This window comes from Heteronotia binoei, chromosome 20, assembly GCF_032191835.1.
Source record: "Heteronotia binoei isolate CCM8104 ecotype False Entrance Well chromosome 20, APGP_CSIRO_Hbin_v1, whole genome shotgun sequence".
NCBI lineage: Eukaryota > Metazoa > Chordata > Lepidosauria > Squamata > Gekkonidae > Heteronotia > Heteronotia binoei.
In genome coordinates, this window is record NC_083242.1 from 21,625,649 (window position 1) to 21,649,922 (window position 24,274).

Here is a 24,274-nt window from a genome sequence, read left to right on the forward strand (position 1 = left end):
GTTTGCCATTGCCTTCCCCAGTCATTTCACTTTCCCCCCAGCAAGCTGGGTACTCATTTTAGCAACCTTGGAAGGATGGAAGGCTGAGTCAACCTCGAGCTGGCTACCTGAACCCAGCATGCACCAGTATCAAACTCAGGTTGTGAGCAGAGCTTAGGACTGCAGTACTGCAGCTTTACCACTCTGCACCACGGGCCTAGGGAACACAAATTAACCCACAAACAGCACAGTCAAGCTGTCTTGTCTGGAGACAGATCTTTCATCCATCCAATTCAGTATTCTTCTGCACTGCACTGCAGCTCACCAAGATCTCAAGTCAGGGGTCTTCTCCAAACTTCTTCCTTGAGAGTATTCAACTAGAGATGCCTGGGACTGAACACTGGGCCTTCTTCATGGAGAGCATGAGCGTACCACAGAGCCATGAACAACCACATCAATAACTCTGCGCTGCAAATCTACCTCCAAGACCTACCTCCACTGACGACAGCTTCTACTAATGGTGGATAGAAAAGGAGCTCTTTTGAGGATGGTGTCACAGTTATCTTCTCCCCAGACCTGTTATAAAAGCCATAAACAATACAAAAGTTGGATCCAGATCACATATAGCTTGTAGTTCTGACATGCTGAAGTTTGAAAGTGAGGTTTGTCCTCTCAAATTTTCTTGCAAACATTCTAAGGAAAGAGCCTCCTCAACTGTTAACCGCTCAAACTCTTTAAAAAATGAGTAGGTTCAGTGGTCCACAGGTGAGCCCCAGTGAGGATCTGGGACAAGAACTTCAGAAAGTGATGCCAGCAGTTTGGGTCATAGCAAGGGATACAAGAAGGTTGATAGATAAAAGTGGTTTAAAACTCACTGCTTGAAAATGAATAAAGCACAAACCCAAGCAAGTGCAAATGCAGCCACACTTATGGCCCACACACACAAAAAAATCAATAAATACAAGCAGCTCTCAAAAGTCTAGAGGAATAAAAATGCTTTAGGGTTGCTTCACACAGGCAGAGGGAAGCAAAAAAGAAATTTGGAAATTTTTTTGCACTGAAATAGAAGGGCTACAAAATGCAGATCACATCATCCAAGGTGACAGCTCTTGGCTCTTGAACCGCAGACGTCTATGCCCCTGCTGGCCCGACAACATGCACGTCTCCTCTTTTAAAAACATCAGTAAAAAGCTCTGATATATGGAAACACAAATGCAGGGGAAAGCCACATATCCTTTGAGAGAGAAGGCAACATACCGGGCCCAGTAGGAAAACTCGTAGTGGAATGGCCCCTGCAGCTCTTCCACCATCTCCTGCACTGGTGGCTTCGACCCTTCTTCTTCTGGGCCCTTCCTTTCTCTCTCCTCCCTGCGTGTCTTGATTTCAGCCAACTGCTGCTCTCTGCGCAGTTCTTGCTGTGATTTCAGTGGGCCAAGGACCAAGTCTGGTTCGCTGTCAATTGAAGACCTGGGTGGGGAAAAGAAGATGATGAAGATATTGAATTTATACCCCGCCCTTCTCTCTGAATCTTAAGAGTGGCTCACAATCTCCTTTTACCTTCCTCCCCCACAGCAGACACCCTGGAGGTAGGTGGGGCTGAGAGAGCTCTCACAGAAGCTGCCCTTTCAAGAACAACCTCTGTGGGAGCTATGGCTGATCCAATGCCACTCCAGCTGCAAGTGGAGGAGTGGTGAATCAAACCCGATTCTCCCAGATAAGAGTCAATGCACTTCATCACTACATCATAGAAAAGGTACAAGGAAGAAAGTGAAAACTGGAGGTGGTCACATACGCCACTGTTGGAAAGTATAAACTACACTGGATTGTAGGCTGGAACAGGACTTAGAAAAGGAGGATTTCCCCTGTAAAATGCAACTTGGATCACTCACTCAAGCCACTAACTTGAGCACCTACATGCTGGTCAAAGGCTGAATAAACCATGTAAGGACACACACATTATAGCCTCCAAGTCCTTACTTAATGGTCACCATCACATCCATCAATTTGTCCGTCGTTATCATTCCAAGGACATGATGTCGAATGGCAGTAAGCGTCAGGATACTCGGCGCAGACCTGGAAACCAAGGCAAAGAAAAAACAAAGTGCGCTTAAAAGTGGTTCCCAACAACCTCTCCTTTCCCTCCATTTCACCCCACAAAGCTCCAAGCAACATAAAATTCAGGTGGTTTTCAGGAGTTGAGACTGCAGGCTGGTAATAGCTGGGAGCCCCTGGTACAGTTTCAGGCGATCCCCAAGAGCAGTGTGGGCGCGTGCACACAAAACAGAGAGAGACAATTCCCACCGCATGTTGAAACAAGAAGCTGTTTTCATTTTAAAACCTAAACTGAAAAGGGGGTTGCATCTTTAGCAACTGACTGCAGTGAAAGGGCAAGGAATGGAACGGAGTGGAAAGGAGGCAGTTCGGGAGAGGAAGCAGCTGGTTGTGGGATCTTTTCAAGAGTTCTTTCAAGAAGACAATCCACAAAGAACAGACCGCCCAAGAAGTTCAGCTGCTCCAGCAAAGGTCCCTCAACAGCACAGTGGAGATGAGGAATTCTTTCAAGCACGAAATGCCTGAAGGAAGCGCTTTTCTTGCAGAAAATCCCAAGCAGGGACTCATTTGCATATCAAGCCACACCCCCTGACATCACCACTGTTTCACATAGGGCAGGGGTCGCCAACGGTAGCTCTCCAGATGTTTTGCCTACAACTCCCATCAGCCCCAGCCATTGGCCATGCTGGCTGGGGCTGATGGGAGTGTAGGGAAAAAAAACAGCTGGAGAGCTACCGTTGGCCACTCCTGACATAGGGCTTTTATCTACAAAAGGAACTCATTTGCATATTAGGTCACACCCCCTGCCGCCAAACCAGCTGGAACTGCGTTCCTCTGCATTCCTACTTTTAAAAAGTCTTGCCTGAAGGGATGGAAGCAGAGTGCATAGAAAGGGGGAAAGGCTGTTCTGATCTTTCTTTAAATCAGCATTTAGGATCTTGGCCTAAACTGAACCAGGATGCTGAAGAGCTGCAATCTCTGCTATGAGGGAGCAGCCATCTTGCCCTGTGGAGCCTGGGGAAGAGGAGGACTATGTTCAAATGGCCACCGAAGCTCCTCGTGCAAGCATTATTCCACCACCCAGGCTTACGTGTCATAGGTGTAGTATTCGTGTTCAAATCTGTGACAGGAGCGGGGCGTTACTTCGTATACGCCTGGAGGAATTAGAAAAAAAACAGAAATGTATTCAGATTTCCCATGTAAAAGGTAAATGTCCACACTTTTCTCTCCTGGGCTTCTTTCCCCATTTGGACAACACCTCCCTCCCGTTTCTGCTGGACCAAAACACTCATCAGAACAGAAAATAGGGAGGACTCTCCCAGGGCTTTTTTTTTGCAGGAGCTCCTTTGCATATTAGGCCACACACCACTGATGTAGCCAATCCTCTAAGAGCTTACAGGGCGCTTAGTACAGGGCCTACTGTAAGCTCCAGAAGGATTATAAGATAAAGATAAATTTATTTTTATATCCCGCCCTCCCCCGCCAAAGGCGGGCTCAGGGCGGCTCACAGACATGGAAGACCATGATATACATGAAATACCATATAAATGAACAATTTTAAAATTACAATTCAGTTAAAATACAGTTACATGATTAATTAATTAAATAGATAAAACAGGTGCTATAAAGTGCTACAGATCACAATCATGGACAAGATGGCTGGATGGGTACAGATCCGTTTAGCCAGGTTCTGTCTCAAAAGCAAGTTGAAACAGAGAGGTTTTGCAAGCCCTACGGAACTGATTCAGGTCCCGCAGGGCTCGCACCATCTCTGGAAGTTGATTCCACCATCGGGGGGCCATTGCTGAAAAGGCTTGCTCTCTAGTTGTCTTCAGTCTAGCCTCTTTTGGCTACATCAAGGGGGTGTGGCCTAATATGCAAAGGAGTTCCTGTTAAAAAAAAAAGCCCTGGGCTCTCCAAGGTACTCTCACTCTCCCCAGAAAAAGACATAGTTCCTTAGACTGCTACAGTCATTTCAATGCCATTTTAAAATTGGGACATTTTGTCCAGTATTCTGAAGACGATGTGCTCTAGGTCAGGGGTGGCCAACGGTAGCTCACCAGATGTTTTTTTGCCTACAACTCCCATCAGCCCCAGCCAGCATGGCTGATGGCTGGGGCTGATGGAAGTTGTAGGCAAAAAACATCTGGAGAGCTACCGTTGGCCACCCCTGCTCTAGGTAATGCAGGCTGGACTTGGAATCATAGTCTAATTGAGCAACGGCTTCGTTGGAGAGACTTGGGTAAGAAGCAAGGCTCTGTACTGGAGTGGAATGAATGCTGGGCTACAGTAAAAAGATTCAAGTTCAAAACTTTAGCACATGGGTGTGCCAAGAAATCCCAGTATTTTTCAGGCTGAGATATACTGAATCTGAAAAATATTGGTTTTTCTTGATATTCCTAAATCCCAATGCTGGGATAATAAGTTCGTCTGTCCAGCAGTCATTTCAGACAGAGAAACAAGATCTCTTTTAAACTGTACAAAATTATATGAAATGTTTTTAATTTTATTGCAATTTTATTTTAGCATTATGTTGTTTTAATTGTTGTGAGCTGCCCTGAGCCCATCAGGGGAGAGCGGATATAAATGTAATAAAATAAAAAAAAAATTCAAAAAATATCTGAAATCAAAATCCAGCTTTATCAACACCCCAAAAATACCGATTTAGGTATTTTCTGGGTATTTTTTCAGCTCAGGTTTAGCCAAACGCACACCCCTACTTTAGAGTTATGACACTCATCGGGTGACTCTAGGCCTGTTATTTTATCTCAGCTTAGTCTACCTGGAGATTGAACATATGAAGAACATATGAAGCTGCCTTATACTGAATCAGACCCTTGGTCCATCAAAGTCAGTATTGTCTTCTCAGACTGGCAGTGGCTCTCCAGGGTCTCAAGCTGAGGTTTTTCACACCTATTTGCCTGGACCCTTTTTTGGAGATGCCAGGGATTGAACCTGGGACCTTCTGCTTCCCAAGCAGATGCTCTACCACTGAGCCACCGTCCCTCCCCTTCAAGGGAAAGTCAAAAGGAAAAGGGGGAAAGATTCAAGGGGGAAAGTCAAAAGGAAAAGAATGTGAGTTTTTTCCTGATCCCCGTCCCCCGATAATTATTTTCCACGCACATAAACATTTGCAATCAGCCACAGAAAGGCATTTACCTGGTTTTGAGAGGCAGAATCTGTTCACGCCTTTGGACAGATTGTAAATGCCAACATTCTCGGGTCCATTTCCATCTTGGTAAAACTCCTGACGAATTAAAAACACACACAAAATTACTTGAAACCAAGCAAACAACCAAAAGACTAAGCAGAAGGACTAATGCATGTCATCCAGCTCCCAGCCCTGGGCGGGGCTGCCTTGGTACCAGCCCAGCAGGTGAAGAGTCTGGGAGTGATTCTGGATGCCTCCCTTTCCAAGGAGGTCCAATTCACAACAGCTGCGCGGTCTGCCTTCTTCTACCTACGGGAGATCAGGCAGTTAGCACCATACCTATCCTCCCAAGATCTGGCTACAGTGATCCATGCAATGGTCACTTCCAGGCTGGACTACTGTAACTCACTCTACGCTGGCTTGCCCCAAAACTGATCCAGAAACTAGCAGGTGCAGAATGCAGCAGCTTGCTTGCTGACTGCATCACCTATACGGGTGAGCATATGGCCAGCGCTCCGTGATCTGCACTGGCTGCCTATAGAGCAGGCGTGGCCAACGGTAGCTCTCCAGATGTTTTTTTTGCCTACAACTCCCATCAGCCCCAGCCAGCATGGTCAATTGCTGGGGCTGATGGGAGTTGTAGGCAAAAAACATCTGGAGAGCTACCATTGGCCACCCCTGCCATAGAATACCAGATCCGTTTCAAGGTGTTAGTTTTTACTTTTAAAGCCTTATGCGGCCTGGGACCAACATACTTATGGAACCGTCTCCTTCCATATACACCCGGAGGTCACTTCGTTCAGTCTCCCAGGATCTTCTGACACTCCCCAGCCCGTCTTGGCTCTACCAGGGCCAGGGCTTTTTAGGTCCTGGCCCCGACCTGGTGGAATCAGCTCCCTATGGAGATCCGGGCCCTACCTGGCTTGCTGGCCTTTCATAGGGCCCGTAAAACGGAGCTGTTCTGCCAGGTCTTTGGATGAGGCAGCAGGCATCTATCTACCTATTAGATCAGTTGGCCTCCCCCTATGCCCTCATGGCTCGCTGCACCACTGTATTGTGGAGCTATACTATCTTGCTTTATATCACCTTGCTGAACTAACTGCACTTACTGAATGTTGAACTTGTTTTTATTATGATTTTATTGTGATTTTAATTTAAATTGTACTCCGCTCTGAGCCCCCCAAAAGGTGGAAGGGGCAGAATAGAAATAAACTAATAATAATAATACTTTCTGCAGGCAGGAAATGCCCACATGAGGATGTCTGGCCAGGATGGCAGGAATCCCTCCATACAATTGTCACTTGCAAGAATGCTCAGCATTCAGCTTCCTGCACCTACCAAGGTAATTGCGTGAGAAAGGGAACAGCGTAGCATGTATCCAGTCTGGCGGAACTCAATCCCCGACACGTCTTCTTCCAACACCTCAAGTTCCAAGGATTTATTCTTCCAACACCAGTCTTCACGGACAATGCTCACTACAAGGAAAGTTATGAGGAGGATCGTATGAGGTCAGATTGGACTCTTATAGATCACAGTAAGAAAACACTGTGCCAAAATTCAGCATAAAAAAGTCCCTAAATACAGATGCAACAGTTCACTAGATTCTAATATGGAGAAAGAAGCCCTGACCTGGATGGTTCGAGCAAGCTCAATCTCGTAAGCTATGCAGGGTCAGCTCTGGTTAGAGCCAGTTTGGTGTAGTGGTGAAGCGTGCGGACTCTTATCTGGGAGAACCGGGTTTGATTCCCCACTCCTCCACTTGCAGCTGCTGGAATGGCCTTGGGTCAGCCACAGCTCTGGCAGAGGTTGTCCTTGAAAGGGCAGCTGCTGTAAGAGCTCTCTCAGCCCCACCTACCTCACAGGGTGTTTGTTGTGGGGGGAAGAAGATAAAGGAGACTGTGAGCTGCTCTGAGGCTCTGAGATTCAGAGTGAAGGGTGGGGTACAAATCTAATATCTTCTTCATCTTCTTCTTCTAGAACTTGGATGGGAGACCTCCAAGGAAGTTCAGGGTTGCTAGGCAGAGACAATGGCCAACCAACTCTGAACGTCTCTTGCCTTGAAAATCCCACTGGAGTCACCATGAGTTGGCTGAAACTTGATGGCACTTTACACACATGGAAAAAGAATTCCTCAGACATGTGAATTACAGTCCACTGGAGTCAAGTTCACACATGCCCGAATGTGACATGGTAAAGTACAGGCTGACATGGTAAAGTGCAGAGAATGACATGGTAATGTGCACGTTGCAGGTGTAACATTTCCAATTTGGAATGGTCCCTTCCATTAAAAAAAATACCCTAGCACAACGAGGAAGATTTTTAAAAATTATTTCTTAGATTTACAACCCACCCTCCCCTACAAGGGGGCTCAGACACCCCCTTTGCTTGCTTTGATGCTTTTCTGTTTCCGGGGAGGGGTGGGGTGGGGTTAACACAGGGGAGCATTCCAAGGTGCAGTTGTCCCACCTGCAGTCTGTCCATTCCAACCCCTCGTTCCCATTTCAATCTCTTGCATGTGTTAAGCAGGCCTCATACACAAGAGTTGTAACAGATCTGCCACTGTTGCACGGCTGCAGACATAAAAAACACTGGGCTTTCAGGGTGACATGACTGGCATAAATCAGCCATTGGTTCGTTAACAGTCGTGTCTGCTCTACACATCCTGCAAACGAAAGGTGTAGACCGCCAAGTGGACGGCAATCCCCGCTTCAAGCAAAAGAGGACGCCGAACATTTTCGCTTCTTGAAGGAGCAAGGAGAATGCCAGCGCATCAGAGCGGAGCTACAACATTACCCCCCTGCCTTGGGGTGAAATGGAGCCGTCCCTGTTCTGCCACCTGACCCTGCACGTGTAGACCAGACACAGTAGGTGTTTGTTCCTGAATCATGCTAGAAATACTCACCCAGCTCAGCAAAGCCTGGGGCTTCTACAAGCTATGCAACTGGTTCCAGCGGAAGAGCCACTTGGGGGAAGGATTCAGGCTTTGCAGAGCAGAGGGATGGGCTAAAGGTCACTGACATGTAAGAAATATCAGCATTGATCTTTGGAACTTAACAGAACTCCTCTAATTTTAGCACAGCGAGCTGGAAATCTATAAAGTGGCATTTGTTTGGATTTTGTGGTGGCTTTAAGATATCCCATTTAGAATTTCAGATTTCACATCAACATCCTAAAAAAAAAAGACTGGGAACATACAGAGAGGGATGGAGAGCAAAGCGTCCCAAGAAGTGAGCCTTACTTTTATATTTGCCTGGAAGCACATTTTCAAAGATGAAATTCACAGAGTTGGTCTTAGAAGCAAGCTGGAGGCTCCGTTTCTCTCCCTGCCGGTTCACAGACTGCAGAGCCACGAGGAGTTCGCCACAAGCATCTGAGGGAAGGCAGTAAAAGGGCACCAGTGAGTGGCCGGCAAAAAAATAAATTCCTATAAATTGGAACTTCTTACAGTAAGGAGATTCCAAGAAACTGAAGGCTGATCATAGTCTTCAAGAGATTGCCAGGAGCATTACTTGAGAGCTACCACATTATATGAACACATGAAGCTGCCTTACACTGAAACAGACCCTCGGTCCATCAAAGTCAGTATTGTCTACTCACACTGGCAGCGGCTCTCCAGGGTCTCCAGCTGAGGTTTTTCATGCTTATTTTCCTGGACCCTTTTTAGTTGGAGATGCCGGGGATTGAACCTGGGACCTTCTGCTTACCAAGCAGATGCTCTACCACTGAGCCACCGTCCCTCCCCTGACTGGCAGCAGCTCTCCAGGGTCTCCAGCTGAGGTTTTTCATGCTTATTTTCCTGGACCCTTTTTAGTTGGAGATGCTGGGGATTGAACCTGGGACCTTCTGCTTACCAAGCAGATGCTCTAGCACTGAGCCACCGTCCCTCCCCTGACTGGCAGCAGCTCTCCAGGGTCTCAAGCTGAGGTTTTTCATGCCTACTTGCCTGGACCCTTTTTAGTTGGAGATGCCAGGGAATGAACCTGGGATCTTCTGCTTACCAAGCAGATGCTCTAGCACTGAGCCACCGTCCCTCCCCTGACTGGCAGCAGCTCTCCAGGGTCTCCAGCTGAGGTTTTTCATGCTTATTTTCCTGGACCCTTTTTAGTTGGAGATGCCGGGGATTGAACCTGGGACCTTCTGCTTACCAAGCAGATGCTCTACCACTGAGCCACCGTCCCTCCCCTGACTGGCAGCAGCTCTCCAGGGTCTCCAGCTGAGGTTTTTCATGCCTACTTGCCTGGACCCTTTTTAGTTGGAGATGCCGGGGATTGAACCTGGGACCTTCTGCTTACCAAGCAGCCACCGTCCCTCCCTAAAATCCCAATCTGTCCAGCACACGCTCTACCAAAAACTGATCCAGGTGGGCAGCTGTGTTGGTCTGAAGGAGCAGAACAAGGTCAGAGTCCAGGGGCATCTTGAAGACCCCCAAAGTTTTATTTAAGATATGTTAACTTCCATTTTAAGGTATCTGAGAAAATGTGTGTGTGCACGAAAGCTCATACTTTGAATAAAACTTTGTCGGTCTTAAAGGCAATGTTCCCTCAAAACCGTGGCGCCCTGTGAGCAAAAATTCAACTTTGTGAGCTACTGGCATTAAAGTTGTAAGCAACTGCATCAATAAGTGTGCTCTGGGGCCATTTTTCCTGCGCTAAGACCAAAATGTGTGAGCTGGAGGCTAACTGTGAGCTAGCTCACACTAACTCAGCTTAGAGAGAACATTGTTTAAAGGTGCCCTAACTTTGTTCTACTGAAAACTCCAGGCAGTCCTTGAGTTTGCCAGAGGCCCATTTTGACATTTGCAGCAGAGCATGGAAAATGTACCCATGCATGAACTTCTGTTGTTGAGGAAGATCTTCCTATGAAAACAACATCCATTGCAAAATAAAAAAGCACTTGTGAATCTATTAAGCCGTTCCATACCAAGTCCAACTACTTGTCTATTAAGGTCAGCAGGGGTGGAATTCTAGCAGCAGCTCCTTTGCATATTAGGCCCCAGCCCCCTGATGTAGCCAATCCTCTGAGATCTTACAAGGCTCTTTTTTGTAAGGTCTTAGAGGATTGGCTACATCAGGGGGTGGGGCCTAATATGCAAAGGAGCTCCTGATAGAATTCCACCTCTGAAGGTCAGTATTGTCTACCCAAACTGATAATTCTCTACAGGGTCTCTGGAAGTGGTCTTTTACATCATGTGCTACCTGACCCTTTTAAGTGGAGATGTAAAGAAGATCAACCATTGATTTATTTTGACTTTATACCCCCGCACTGTTCTTCCCAATGAGGACCAACAGTGGGTTATAATGTTCTCTCCTCCATTTTATCCTCCCAACAAAACCCCATGAGTTAGGCTAGGCTGATACAAGTGGCCTAATGTCACCCAGAGAGATTCCATGGCAGAGTGGTGATTAGAACCTAGATCTCTCAGATCCTGGCGCAACACTAACTGCTATGCCACAGTTCTAAAGAGGAGGAGGAGTAGACTGGATTTATTCCCACCCTTCACTCAAAGTCTCAGAGCGACTTACAATCTCCTTCCCTTCCTCTCCCCACAACGGACACCCTGTTAGGTGAGGCTGAGAGAGTTCTGAGTGAACTGCTCTTCAGAGAACAGATCTGAGAGAACCGTGACTGCCCCAAGGTCACCCAGCCTGTGAAGGAGGAGTGGGGAATCAAACCTGGTTCTCCAGATCAGAGTCCACCACTCTTAACCACTACACCAAGAGCCAGTTTAGCATAGTGGTTACTGTAAGAAGTTCTTACTGTAAGAAGTTCCAAGTGTGCGGACTCTTATCTGGGAGAACTGGATTTGATTTCCCACTCCTCCACATGCACCTGCTGGAATTGCCTTGGGTCAGCCATAGCTCTCACAGGAGTTGTCCTTGAAAGGGCAGCTGCTGTGAGAGTCCTCTCAGTCCCACCCACCTCACAGGGTGTCTGTTGTGGGGGAGGCAGATAAAGGAGACTGTGAGCCGCTTTGAGACTCTGGGATTCGGAGTGGAGGGCAGGATATAAATCCAATATCATCATCTTCTTCTCAAACAGCCCCCTCTTTCAGCCTCAGTCATTCACAGAACAGCTGAGCTCAACGTTGCTACAGTTTGAGGCCCACAATGGCCTCCATGGTTTCCTATTAATTTGTACATTCTTATACTAAAATTAGCATTTTTTAAAAAAACACCTCATTAATTAGGGAGATCTCTTTAAAAATCGAACAAGAAATGTTGTCAACCGGTTAGAGAGGCCAAAAGTTTTCAACCAATTAGAGAGATGGAATGTTGCACTTGCCAAGGGAGGCCAGCCGTCTCGAGACCTACATCTTCAGCCAGCTACAGGACCACGTGAAGGGGTCAAGGCAGGCTTCTCTACAGAGACCGAACTCACCCAAGCAAGTGATTTCCCCAGAAACAGCAGCCAGAAATTGGGAGAAGATTAAATCCAGCACCGGCTTGGCAACAACTGTCACTGGAAACATTTTGGGCTTCAAGGCAAGACCAGCTCTGCTCTCTGCTTCGGGAACGATGACCTACAGAACACAGGTTAACAGGAAAGATTACCGTCATGTGAAATGCAATGCCACAGATAAGGATCCCCAAGATTAGATGTATCTTAGCCTGTAAAGTAATGTTTATCTTACTATGACTGTCTATGTTTATCAGAATATAACTGCTATACTGTAACTGTTACTAACCCTGAACCAAGCTGAGGCACATCAAAGTAGAGAATTAGCCGGCGCCTCTTTCGCTTTTACTAACAAATGCAGGAATTTGCTCTTTGAAGATAAAGCCTCCAGGGACAGTTTCCCAGGCAGACCCTGGACCCAGGAAGAATAACCACAGAGGAGATAAAGAAGGGAACCGTGTGAACTTTCACACATGAATATGGGATTGTTTAGCAATTGTAGCAATGTTTAGAGAACCTTTGATGTGCCACCTTTAAGTATGCATTCTACTGTTACTCTGTATCAATTCCAATACTTGGCTCAATAGAAGCACATGGATTATCAATAAAACCATACTTTGTTTCAACTCAAGGACTGGTTACTTTGAGATCTGCTTGCATGACATCACCATTCTGCCAACATCCTCCTTGGTAGTCCAGGACCAAAAACTATAGCCACAGTCACCAGAATGTTATTCCCTCAAACCAGGATGAGCTCTGCTCTTCCATCTCACACATCTCATAAAACACCTATCCCCCTTGACGCTCTCGCCCACCATGAGAGCACAGAATATTCTACTGGCTCTTCTAGCAATATTGCATGCAAGAAAGGCCATGATCTTTGAGGGGAGAAGACACTCTTGTTTACCTCCACTTGAGCTAGTTTTGTTCTCAAAAACGTCCCGAGAAATCACTATAAATCTAAACTTTCTGGATCAGGACTGGGCAAGGCAACTCTGCAATCCTCAGAGGTTTACATCTGGTACCCGCGGGGTGATTACAGACTGGGACATTGGGCTGACTCAGAGACGGCTCTGAAATCGACCCCAAAAATCCTTCCACACACAAGCATCTGCCGCCCATCCCCATCCTGCACTCACCCTGTCTGCCGGCCTCTGCAGGCCAGCTCAAAAAGCTACCACCTGAAGTGGTAGCAAATTTCTGAGCCAACAGCCAGTTGCCCCGTCAGCGTCTGGAAGCAGCAGGGCAGATGCGAGGTGCCTTGAAACTGCCAAGCCACTTCTGGCTTTTTTGTTTTGTAAAACCTAACCAGAGCACTTGAGTCCATGAGCACACAAGCGCTTGACTCTTCAGGGAAGAAAAAGAGCAGTCCGGCTTCTGAGGCACCTCCCCATCTGAACGCACCAAGTCGCCTTGCAGACGGGATGGGGCTGCCTCACTGGGGAGCGTGCGGAAGCATCAAGGCAGCTCTTTTTGAGCCGGCCAAATTTGGAACGCCTCCCAACCGCTCCAATCTGCTTGTCTGTTATCACCCACAGTTTGCTTATTTTACAACTTTACAATTATTTTGCAGTTTGCAGGCAAAAGGGCTGAAATATTCTGCCCCAAAGGTGCTCAGCGAGTGAGTCAGGATGCATGAAGTCAGCTCTAGCCTCTCCGAAGAAGAATCATTCTGGTGATGCCATCTTTGCTTTCAGAAAGAAGAAGAAAATGGAGGGAGGGAGGATGTCCATGGCAGACCACTGGTCCCTTTCGCTGGCTGCAGCTCCTCACAAATTCAGTCAGAGAACAGTCTTCCAAGATCTCTGAAGTAGAGATCAGAACCTGAGGGCCTTTTGCATGCAAAAGGCGTGCTTCGAGACTAAGTCATGATCCCTCCTTCTATGATTTCTAAGAAACTAAAAAACAGCCAAAGGAAGAATCCCAGAGAAACCTCATTGGATTGCTCTGGCGAGCAAATGGATAAGAACATAAGAGAAGCCATGTTGGATCAGGCCAATGGCCCATCCAGTCCAACACTCTGTGTCATACAGTGGCCAATATATGTGTTTGTGTATACACACACACACACATATATATACTGTGGCTAATAGCCACTGATGGACCTCTGATCCATATTTTTATCCAATCCCCTCTTAAAGCTGGCTATGCTTGTAGCTGCCACCACCTCCTGTGGCAGTGAATTCCACATGTTAATCACCCTTTGGGTGAAGAAGTACTTCCTTCTATCCGTTTTAACCTGACTGCTCAGCAATTTCATTGAATGCCCAAGAGTTCTTGTATTGTGAGAAAGGGAGAAAAGTACTTCTTTCTCGGCCTTCTCTATCCCATGCATAATCTTGTAAACCTCTATCATGTAGCACCGCAGTCGACGTTTCTCCAAGCTAAAGAGCCCCAAGCGTTTTAACCTTTCTTCATAGGGAAAGTGTGCCAAACCTTTAATCTAGTTGCCCTTTTCTGCACTTTTTCCAATGCTATAATATCCTTTTTTAGGATGAGAGATTATTCCTACCTGAACAATGTATGCACCTGGTTTTGCCCTAAAGCAAAAGGCTCCATGACTGTCAGTTTCTGTAGTAGCCATCTGGGCTTTGTCCTTGTCTTGGGGCAACATGGTCACCTTGTATTTATTAATCTGCTTGATCGAGTCAGGAAAACGTGTGACCGAGATCTGGCCACAGACACTGAACCTATTGAAAATGGGAAGGAGAGTTATTAATAGGACAGTTTTCTAGTCACACCTGCAGAATCACTAAGGGCATCTTTGGAGCTATGCAAGTCACATAACTTCTTTTCATGTGATGCAGGAGTTAGGACTGGATGATGTAAGCAGACTCAGAGGGACCCAAAAGGCTTTTTGGTGACTGAACAGTCCAGTGCTGTCCTGGTGGATACCAGGTTCATCCAGAGTGAAGTCAATAAAAACTGACCCTTTGGCTGAAATCCTTCCTGGAGCTCTTCACCTCATCCTCTTAAGTCCCAGTTTCGAATTACTGGTCACCTGTAGTATTCCCACGCATGCAAATGTTGGGTCCCAAATTTTCAACAATAGAGATGGTTATTACCAGGGCTTTTTTTCCCTTTGCATATTAGGTCACACACCCCTGATGTAGCCAATCCTCCAAGAGCTTACAGGAGGCCCTGTACTAAGAGCCTTGTAAGCTCTTAGAGGATTGGCTACATCAGGGTGTGTGTGGAATAATATGCAAAGGAGTTCCTGCTACAAAGAAGCCCTGGTTATTACTTTTATTAAATTTATAGACCACCATTCCCCAAAGGACTCAGGGCAACACACAACAGGTTAAAATAAACAGAATAATTGAATTTCAGGTTGCAAAAAAAAAATCAACTGTTGTCCTAGTAAGGATACCAGGTTTATCCAGAGGAGCCTTCCCTCTAAACTGAGTTAGTATGAACCAGCTCACAGCTTTTTAGCCTCCAGGTCACACATTTCTGTTTTAGCTCAGGAACGATGGCCCCAGAGCAAACGAATGTATGCAGTAGCTCATGACTTTATTGCCAGTAGCTCATGAAGTAGAATTTTTGCTCACAGCTTAGAGGGAGTACTGATCCAGAGTGCAGCCAATAAAAACTGATCCCCAAAACTCTCCCAAACTCTTGGCTCTGCCCTTTAAACTGGATTTGTTTCTTTAGAGTCCCTCGTTCTCAAATGACACTCACTCTGTGACTATGATGTCAGCCAGCTGGGGAGTGTTGGGGGCAATCTTCACCGTGAGGGTATCAAAGAAGAGATGCTCCTTCTGGGCTTGAATGGTGTAGGTGCCAGTCGTGATGTTTTCAAGGCGGAAAGAACCATCGGACTTCGTGGCAACTTCAACAAAGAGTAAAAAAGGACAGATGTCAGGAATACATCTGGCATCACTGGCTTAAAAGGTGCAAAACAGGTATATGAAGCTGTAATACGCAGATGCTTACAGTATGTTATTTATTTACATGGAAAATATTTGTGATGCCTCTCCAGACAACCTGTCCAGGGCAGCTTATAAAATAAAACATTATAAAAACCAAAAGCATCATAAACCCATCCTCTGGAAACCCTGACTCTTTTGCTCAATGATAAGGATCCCAAGGATAAGGATTTTATAGTTTTAATCTGGATTGTTGAGCTGTTTTAATCTATATATCATTCCATTTGATGTACATCGCCCAGAGTCTGGTCTGAGCTAGGACTGGGTGATTCAACTAACAACAACAACAATAATCTAGCAATTGCAAAATTTGTCTCAGCCCTTTTAGCCCTTGTTTGAAAAAAAAAGGAAACAAGTGTCTTTTGTTGCTCAATGAGCTTCTAAGGGTACAAAAGAAAAAGAAAAGGCAAACAGTATAAAACTTATTAAAAATTCAGCTTGAGGCTTTTCAGAGAGTTCACCGTGAAAGCTTGAGGCTTTTTAGGTCATCACTGAAATTTATTTTATTACAGGTGTCTGGATCCCACAATCCCCTAACATTTGCCTTCTCAATCTCTGGGAGGACTTTAGGATATCAGAGCGGAAGAAGGAGTTGACATACTTGCTGCTAACTGCAGCAAAGTTTGCAACAGCAACAAGGAAAGGAAAGGTCCCCTGTGCAAGCACCAATTGTTTCCGACTCTGGGGTGACGTTGCTTTCACAACGTTTTCATGGCAGACTTTTTATGGGGTGGTTTGCCATTACCTTCCCCAGTCACCTACACTTCCCCCCCAGCAAGCTGGGTACTCATTTTACGGACCTCGGAAGGATGGAAGGCTAAGTCAACCTGGAGCCGGCTACCTGAAAACCCAGCTTCTACCGGGGATCAAACTCAGGTCGTAAGCAGAGCTTACGACTGCAGTACTGCAGCTTTAACTCTATGCACCACGGGGCAACAAACAGCAACAAACTGGAGGTTAAATTCGCCTCCCTCATTAGTTGTCTGGATGAGTAAGTGCTGGGAATATTTTATCTTGGATAAAATATCTCGCAATCTGGGTGGTAGGATGAGACCAGGCTGCAGGTTTACCCTTCTTCTTCAGTGGTCCCCTTTTCTAGATTATTTTGCTTGTGGTATTTTTGGTCAGGGCGCATTGAGTTCTAATTTATTGCTTTTCAGATATTCCATCCTTACTCATTCAAACTCACTGGGTTACCTAGACGAGTCTCTCTCTCGCAGTCTAACCTATTGTGCAGGGTTGTTGTAAGGAAGAAGAAGCGGAAAAATAGTTGGATTTATACACTGCCCATCTGAGAGTCTCAGAGTGGCCTTCCCTTCTTCTCTCCACAACAAACACCCTGGGAAGTAGCTGGGGGCTGAGAGAGCTCTCAAGAGAATTGCTCTTGAGAGTATAGCTCTGAGAGAACTGTGAGTGACTCAAGGTCACCCAGCTGGCTTCACATAGAGGAGTCGGGAATCAAACCTGGATTAGAATCTACACCTCCTAACCACTGAGATGGGGAGAGCCATGTATGCTGCTCTGAGCTGCTCAGAGGAAGGGAGGGATAAAAATGTGACAGATTTTGATCAAACCACTTCTAAGTTCTCCTCCTCAGACAAATGGAAGACCCAAAACTGGCTGCCACATACCTTTTATCTGGTTATTCAGTGTCACAGTTGCATCGCCAACTCCTTCACCTTCAGGGCTATTTAAAACTCTGCCTGTCACTGAGAAGCCCATGACGTGGAAAACTGGCTGGAAGAAAAAGAGAAACCTGAGAGACAGAATCTGTCACAGGGCATCCACCTCTTTCCTTTCCTTTCTGGAACGGGATTCATGACTTCAGCACAGCCTTTTCCCAATTCCAACAGATCACAACTGAGGCACCTGAACAGAAATCTTTGCAGGATTTTTTTCTTTATCCAACATATGGGACATAGTTTGAAAACAAAGCAAAAGCTCACCTCAATTTTCAAACTGTCATGTTCCACAGTGAAGTCCAGCCTGGATGGTGCGACATCAAATGTAATTCTCTCTCCTCTGTAAAACGGTACCTGAAAGGATTTTTTTAAAAGTACAGATTTTGAAGCATCTCTCCGAAAAAAGACTCCAAAATCTTTGTGAAGACTACAAAGCAATTTCAAGGAGCATACATATCAGCATTGAGAGAGTTCGTCTATTTCATTAAACTTAAATGAGAAAAGACCCTTCAGGGCCAGAGATAAGATTAATATAGAGACCAGTGCCCTGTGTTTAAAAAAAAACAAACTGACAATCCCACAGTTTACCAGTGCGGGGGAAGACTAAATAAGATTTATATCACACCCTTAATTCAGAGTCTCAGGACAGCTTACAATCTCCTTTCCCTTCCTCTCCCCACAACAGACACCCTGTGAGGCAGGTGGGGCTGAGAGAGCTCTGAGAGAACTGCTATTTAGACAACAGCTCTGAGAGAGCTGTGGCTTCCCAAAGTCACCCAGCAGCTGCACGTGAAGGAGTGGGGGATCAAACCCAGTTCTCCCAGATTAGAGTCCGTGCTCTTAACCAGTGCACCAAACTGCCTCACAAGAGTCAATGACTCAGTGGTGGAATATCTGCTTTGCATGCAGAAAGTCCCAAGTTCAAGCCCCAGCTTCTCCAGTTATAAAAAGCTCAGGTAGTAGATGATGCGAAAGACCCTGGTCTGAGATCCTGGAGAACCCCCGTCAGTCAGAGGAGACAAGATTGATCTCGACAGGCCGATCATCTAACACACTATCAAAGGTGTTTCATGTGTTCCATCTTTTGCCTGCCATTATCCATTTGTTAAGCCAGGGGTGTCAAACATGTGGCCTGGGGGCTGAATCAGGCCCCTGAGCAACTGGCTGTCGTCTGCTTCTTCTCCCTCTCTCTTGCTTCCTTCTGCATCACAGCTTGGTTTGCAAGGCTTGCTCAATCACACAGGACCTACAGAGCAAAACCTCTATTTTCTCCATTGGCTGAGGCTTCTCCCCCTCCTTGTCTCCTGGGGAAGGAAGGAAAGAGCCAGAGCTTCCTTGCCCAGTTCCCTGGATCCCATGGGAAAAATACAAAGAAAGAACCTTTAAGACCACAGAGTGCAAATGTTTTAAGAATGTTTTATTTTAAGGGTTTTTTTAAAAAGAAATCTTTAATCGTGTTTGTCTGTGTCCTTTATAAAGTTTATATCTCTGCTACCTAATCTTAAATAGGAACAAACACTGCCCGGCCCAACGTGGCCCAGCCCAACAAGGTCTCATTTATGTCAGCTCCGGCCCTCACAACAAATAAGTTTGACCCCTGTGTATTAAGCAATTCCAAATCCCATAACAAGCAAAAAAAAAATCATTTCACAATTTGTATCTATTAAAATAGATTTGCCTTTTCAGTATTGCCCACCATGAAATCACACCACCCTGAATATCCCACACTGAAGAGGAAACCCTCACAGAGGAAACAAGCCTTTCTCCTGTTACCTACCACAGTGTATTTCCCGCTGGGCAAAGACAGAAAGGTGAATGAGCCGTCCTCTTTGGAAATCACATTGCACAGATAGGTGAGAGAATCCTCCCTCAGGGGGAAGCCATCCACTGGGGAGGTTTTGCATCCCATGATGTCCTGTGTAAAACAAGGCAGATATGCACAAGAGCCAGACACAAGCACAAGCAAGGTAACTGGTCAGCCAGAAGATCACAGATCAGAGCCAGAGAGCACCACAGGATTTCTGAACCATTTTTGGCTCGCACAAGCTGTCTCCTCCAAAGATTTTTTTAAAAACCCTGCACAGAAATATTTGTATCAATTTACTGAATGTCAGTTCTGGCTTTCAGCTCTGATTGTCAAAGCAGTATGCAGCTTTAACAAAATGCAAAGCAGAACCAGTTAAAAATAACAGAAGTAGAGAGAAGTAACGCTCTAGGTTGCGTCTGAAATCAATAAATGAAGAGACCAACCTCTGAAAAGCTTAGCAGTGGAACAAGAATAATTTTGTCCATTTCCTAAAAAGGGCAGGCGAAGGGGCAAATTATCCGGAGGAAGTGAGTTCCACAGGAGAGGGGCAGCTCCTGAAAAGGCCCTAATCCTAACAGAAAGATTTACTGATTTTAGAAGGGTTATGTTGATTCTTTAATCTGCTGCTCATCAAATTACATGTAGTTGCTTTATTTTACTTTTAAATTAGTTTTTTAAATTTGGTATGCAACTTTAAAATGTATTTTTATTGCATATGCTTGAAACTGCCCCAGAATTACTTTTATAAATAAGTATATATATTGATATATAGTACACTAGCAAAAGATGATGATCGCAGCAGATTCTCAATGACAGATCTAAAAGAAAGGCAGCAGTAGATGTTACATGTGAAAAGATGCTTTCCTAAAATACTCTGGTCCTAGTTCACCTATTTAGGGCTTTAAAGGACAAAACCCACACTGTGCCTTAAGCTTGGAAACATTCTGACAGCCAACACAGTTACTGCATGCATTGAGGCATGAGTTTAATTTGAAGTCAGCTTCCCAATTTGGTCACCCACTTGTCTGCAAGCAAATATCTACAAACTTGTAAGAGAAAAAGAAAGGCCGACTGATTAGATGCACCTGCTCCCATCTATATGAGGAACAAAATCCTTTTGGAGAAGACCCTACCTACCTCTTTGGGTACTGAAGAAGAGAAAAGAAGGAACATGACACCTTTCATGGGTTCTCCATCACTTCGGACTGACCCCGAAACGTTGTAACCAGCTACAATGAGAGGGCCAGACGCATAGGCATTGGAATTGGTCACTCGCACATTTGTGCTGGCCTGAAGCAGAGAAACAAGGTCAGTGTGATCACACCCAACTGCAGAACCCTTGCAGGGCCAGAGCAAACAACAGCCACAGAAACAGGGAAAAATCCAAATTTGATGAGACACAGTAAAATGCCATGAACTGGTGAATGAGCTTTGCTGTTCACCAGAACTATTTATCTGATTGCTAAACAAAACAAAATCCTTACAGATTGGGACATCAGATTTCTACCAGCGAGGAGGTGGCTTGTGATATTGATACATCTGGATAGCTTGCATATGACAGGTCCCACAAAGAGAAAAAGAAAAAGATATTGGATTTATATCCCGCCCTCCACTCCAAAGAGTCTCAGAGCGGCTCACAATCTCCTTTCCCTTCCTCCCCCACAACAGACACCCTGTGAGGTGGGTGGGGCTGAGAGGGCTCTCACAGCAGCTGCCCTTTCAAGGACAGAGTCTCAGAGCGGCTCACAATCTCCTTTATCTCCCTCCCCCACAACAGACACCTTGTGAGGTGGGTGGGGCTGAGAGGACTCTCACAGCAACTGCCCTTTCAAGGACAACCTCTGCCAGAGCTATGGCTGACCCAAGGCCATTCCAGCAGGTGCAAGTGGAGGAGTGGGGAATCAAACCCGGTTCTCCCAGATAAGAGTCCGCACACTTAACCACTACACCAAACTGGCTCTCTTATTTTGGTTTCATTTGTAAACTATAACTTTGTTGTTAATGGCCCTGAGCCTGGCTCTCGGAAGGGCAATCAAATATCCAAATAAATAATAAGAAGAACCCATGCCTGGTGAAAAATGACCAAGTTGTACCAAAGCCCACAAGCAAGGGCGAACAAGCAATGGGAGTTCTCCCTTTGAAAACATTAGGCAGCAGTCATTTGTATCAGTCTCCAGCATGCATAATGATTCTCAACCAGTTTGGTGTAGCGGTTAAGTGTGCGGACTCTTATCTGGGAGAACCGGGTTTGATTCCCCACTCCTCCACTTGCACCTGATATTGGAGAAGATATTGGATTTATATCCCGCCCTCCACTCCGAAGAGTCTCAGAGCGGCTCACAATCTCCTTTCCCTTCCTCCCCCACAACAGATACCCTGTGAGGTGGGTGGGGCTGGAGAGGGCTCTCACAGCAGCTGCCCTTTCAAGGACAACCTCTGCCAGAGCTATGGCTGACCCAAGGCCATTCCAGCAGCTGCAAGTGGAGGAGTGGGGAATCAAACCCGGTTCTCCCAGATAAGAGTCTGCACACTTAACCACTACACCAAACTGGCTCCACCAAACCTGCTGGAATGGCCTTGGGTCAGCCATAGTTCTGGCAGAGGTTGTCCTTAAGAACATAAGAGAAGCCATGTTAGATCAGGCCAATGGCCCATCCAGTCCAACACTCTGTGTCACACAGTGGCAAAAAATTTTTTGCCAAAAACAGTGGCAAAAAATATATATATACACACGCTGTGGCTAATAGCCACTGATGGACCTCTGCTCCATATTTCTATCTAAACCCCTCTTGAAGGTGGCTATGCTTGTGGCCCCCACTACCTCCTGTGGCAGTGAATTCCACATATTAATCACCCTTTGGGTCCTTGAAACGGCAGCTGCTGTGAGAGCCCTCTCCATCCACCCCCCCCCACCTCACAGGGTGTCTGTTGTGGGGGAGGAAGGTAAAGGAGATTGTGAGCCGCTCTGAGACTCTTTGGAGTGAAGGGCAGGATATAAATCCAATATCTTCTTCTTCAACTCTTATTTACTGATAAGATCACAGGGTGAATTATTCCTGCAGAAGGAAGACATGCACAACCTGCCCTTTTCAAGCAATGAAGTACATTTATAAAGATATAAGTAGGAAATAACTCTCAATACTGGGATTGATGTGGTTGAAAAACACAAAACTAGCTATCCTAGGGATACCTTCCTCCTCTGTTGGAGAACAGATTCTTAAAATATGGTTCTGTGTTGAAAGACCTCAGCATGTATGTCTTTTGGAGGAAAAGCCCGATGACATGATGGGCGTTTTCGCACTGACCTTAATGGGCAGCGACGCCCCTCTTCACGGGATTTCGCACTAATTGCCGCGGAGCACCCGGAAGAGCCGGAAAGTCCCGTGGCTTTTGCGGCGCAAATAGAAACTGGTTTTTGGCAGTTTCCATTTGCGCCGCAAAAGCCGCGGGACTTTCCGGCTCTTCCGGGTGCTCCGCGGCAATTAGTGCGAAATCCGCGCAGAGCCTGCGCGGTGAAGAGGGGCCTCGCTGCCCATTAAGGTCAGTGCGAAAACGCCCGATATGAAAGAAGTTTAGAGATTTAGTAAATGGCACAGAATAGGGACATTTTTATTCTTTCTGATAAACTTGAAGTCATCCAATGGATGTAGATTCAGGACAAAAACAAAGCCAATGGAATTCACTGCCAAAAGAAGAAGGGATACTGGTTTATAGGACTTTAAAAGGGAATCAAATAAATTCATGAAGAGAAGAGTTGGTTTTTATACCCTGCTTTCCACTACCCAAAGGAGTCTCCGAATGGCTTAAAATCTTCTTCCCTTCCTTCCCCACAACAGACACCCTGTGAGGTAGGTGGGGCTGAGAGAGCTCTGAGAGAACTGGTACTAACCCAAGGTTACCCAGCTGGCCGCATGTGGAGAAAAAGTGGAGAATCAAACCTGGTTCTCCAGATTAGAGTCTGACGCTCTTAACCACTACACCAAGCTGGCTCCGAAGAAGAGGTTCTATCAACAGTTATCAGCCACAGGGGCTCAGAGAAAACTTAATGTACAAAGCAAATGTACCACTAAATATCAGGGGCTAAGGACACAAACTGACAGTGGTTTTCATGTCCTGCTAGTGGGCTTCCCAGAGGCATGGCTTATTTTTTGTAGCAGGAACTCCTTTGCCTATTAGGCCACACACCCCTGATGTAGCCAATCCTCCTGTAGTTTACAGGGCTCTTCATACAGGGCCTACTGTAATCTCCAGGAGGATTGGCTACATCACGGAGGGTGTGGCCTAATATGCAAAGGAGTTCCTGCTCAGGTATCTGGAAGACTAAACTGGTGGTGAACAAGACACTGGATTAGATGGAGCTGTATCATGTCAAGCAGGGCTGTTCTAGTAACCAAGCTTCACATGGTCTCACAAAACTGCTTCTCCTAGAGCTCACAAAACCCAGGAAACCCTGGCTGATGCATCACTGCTTCCAATTTACAGCAATAATGGTGATGCTGGGGGAGCATCTCCTGTATAGTTCCGTGTGCACCGGCACTCACTTCTTTCAGGGTCCAGGTGGGATGAGAAGCAAAGATCTCATATTCTCCAGGCAGCACTCTGAAAAAGGTGAACCTGAAGACGAGGAAAGGGATTCAGACATCAACTGTCTACTTCTCAGCATTTACATCAATTTTTTTCCCCTTGACAATCTATTCATATGCAATTGCAGCCCTGCACTCGTTTTCAGCTCCCGGGTAGCAGAACCCCTACAGTAGTGCCATCTCTTTTACCGTCTGGAAGGGCTGCTGCACAAACAGCAGGAGCGCTGTGCTTCTTACCTCTCTTGGCATGAACGCTGAGAAAAAACAGCACGGCAATGAGGCAATATCACTCATGTGTGGGGACATTTCTTCCGTGACCCTGACCCGCTCTTCAGCAGGGCTTTTTTTGTAGCAGAAACTCTTTTGCATATTAGGCCACACCCCCTTGATGTAGCCAATCCTCCTGGAGCTTACAGTAGGCTCTGTAAGAAAAGCCCTGAAAGCTCTTAGAGGATTGGCTACCTCAAGGGGGTGTGGCCTAATATGCAAAGGAGCTCCTGCTACACACACACACACGCACAAAAGCCCTGCTTCTCAGCACAATACATCTGTCAGAGCTTGGCTTATGTTCTTGATTCTCTTGGAGTGATGTTCACAGTCGTGGGCTTTTTTTTTTTTAAGGTTAAAAAAAATTCTTCATTTGTCCACAAGGAAGTGTTACCACAGTCCTGAGCTTGACATCACTGATGTCACTT

At 46.0% G+C, this 24,274-nt stretch overlaps 1 protein-coding gene across 1 annotated transcript in view; it reads right to left on the reverse strand.

Moving 5' to 3' along the window:
- The window catches only part of LOC132588206 (BOS complex subunit NOMO1-like), a 54,974-nt gene that overhangs the window by 25,046 nt on the left and 5,654 nt on the right, over positions 1-24,274 (reverse strand). Inside the window, exons 6-20 of the mRNA XM_060260557.1 lie at positions 23,538-23,610; positions 20,134-20,286; positions 18,967-19,104; positions 17,454-17,543; positions 17,139-17,244; positions 15,260-15,410; positions 14,091-14,268; positions 11,561-11,702; positions 8,421-8,552; positions 6,521-6,657; positions 5,191-5,278; positions 3,122-3,185; positions 1,957-2,052; positions 1,237-1,446; positions 473-555 (exon numbers count right to left, since the gene is read on the reverse strand). Coding sequence (XP_060116540.1) covers positions 473-555; positions 1,237-1,446; positions 1,957-2,052; positions 3,122-3,185; positions 5,191-5,278; positions 6,521-6,657; positions 8,421-8,552; positions 11,561-11,702; positions 14,091-14,268; positions 15,260-15,410; positions 17,139-17,244; positions 17,454-17,543; positions 18,967-19,104; positions 20,134-20,286; positions 23,538-23,610 — 1,841 coding nt within the window. The remainder of the gene's footprint in view (positions 1-472; positions 556-1,236; positions 1,447-1,956; positions 2,053-3,121; positions 3,186-5,190; positions 5,279-6,520; positions 6,658-8,420; positions 8,553-11,560; positions 11,703-14,090; positions 14,269-15,259; positions 15,411-17,138; positions 17,245-17,453; positions 17,544-18,966; positions 19,105-20,133; positions 20,287-23,537; positions 23,611-24,274) is intronic.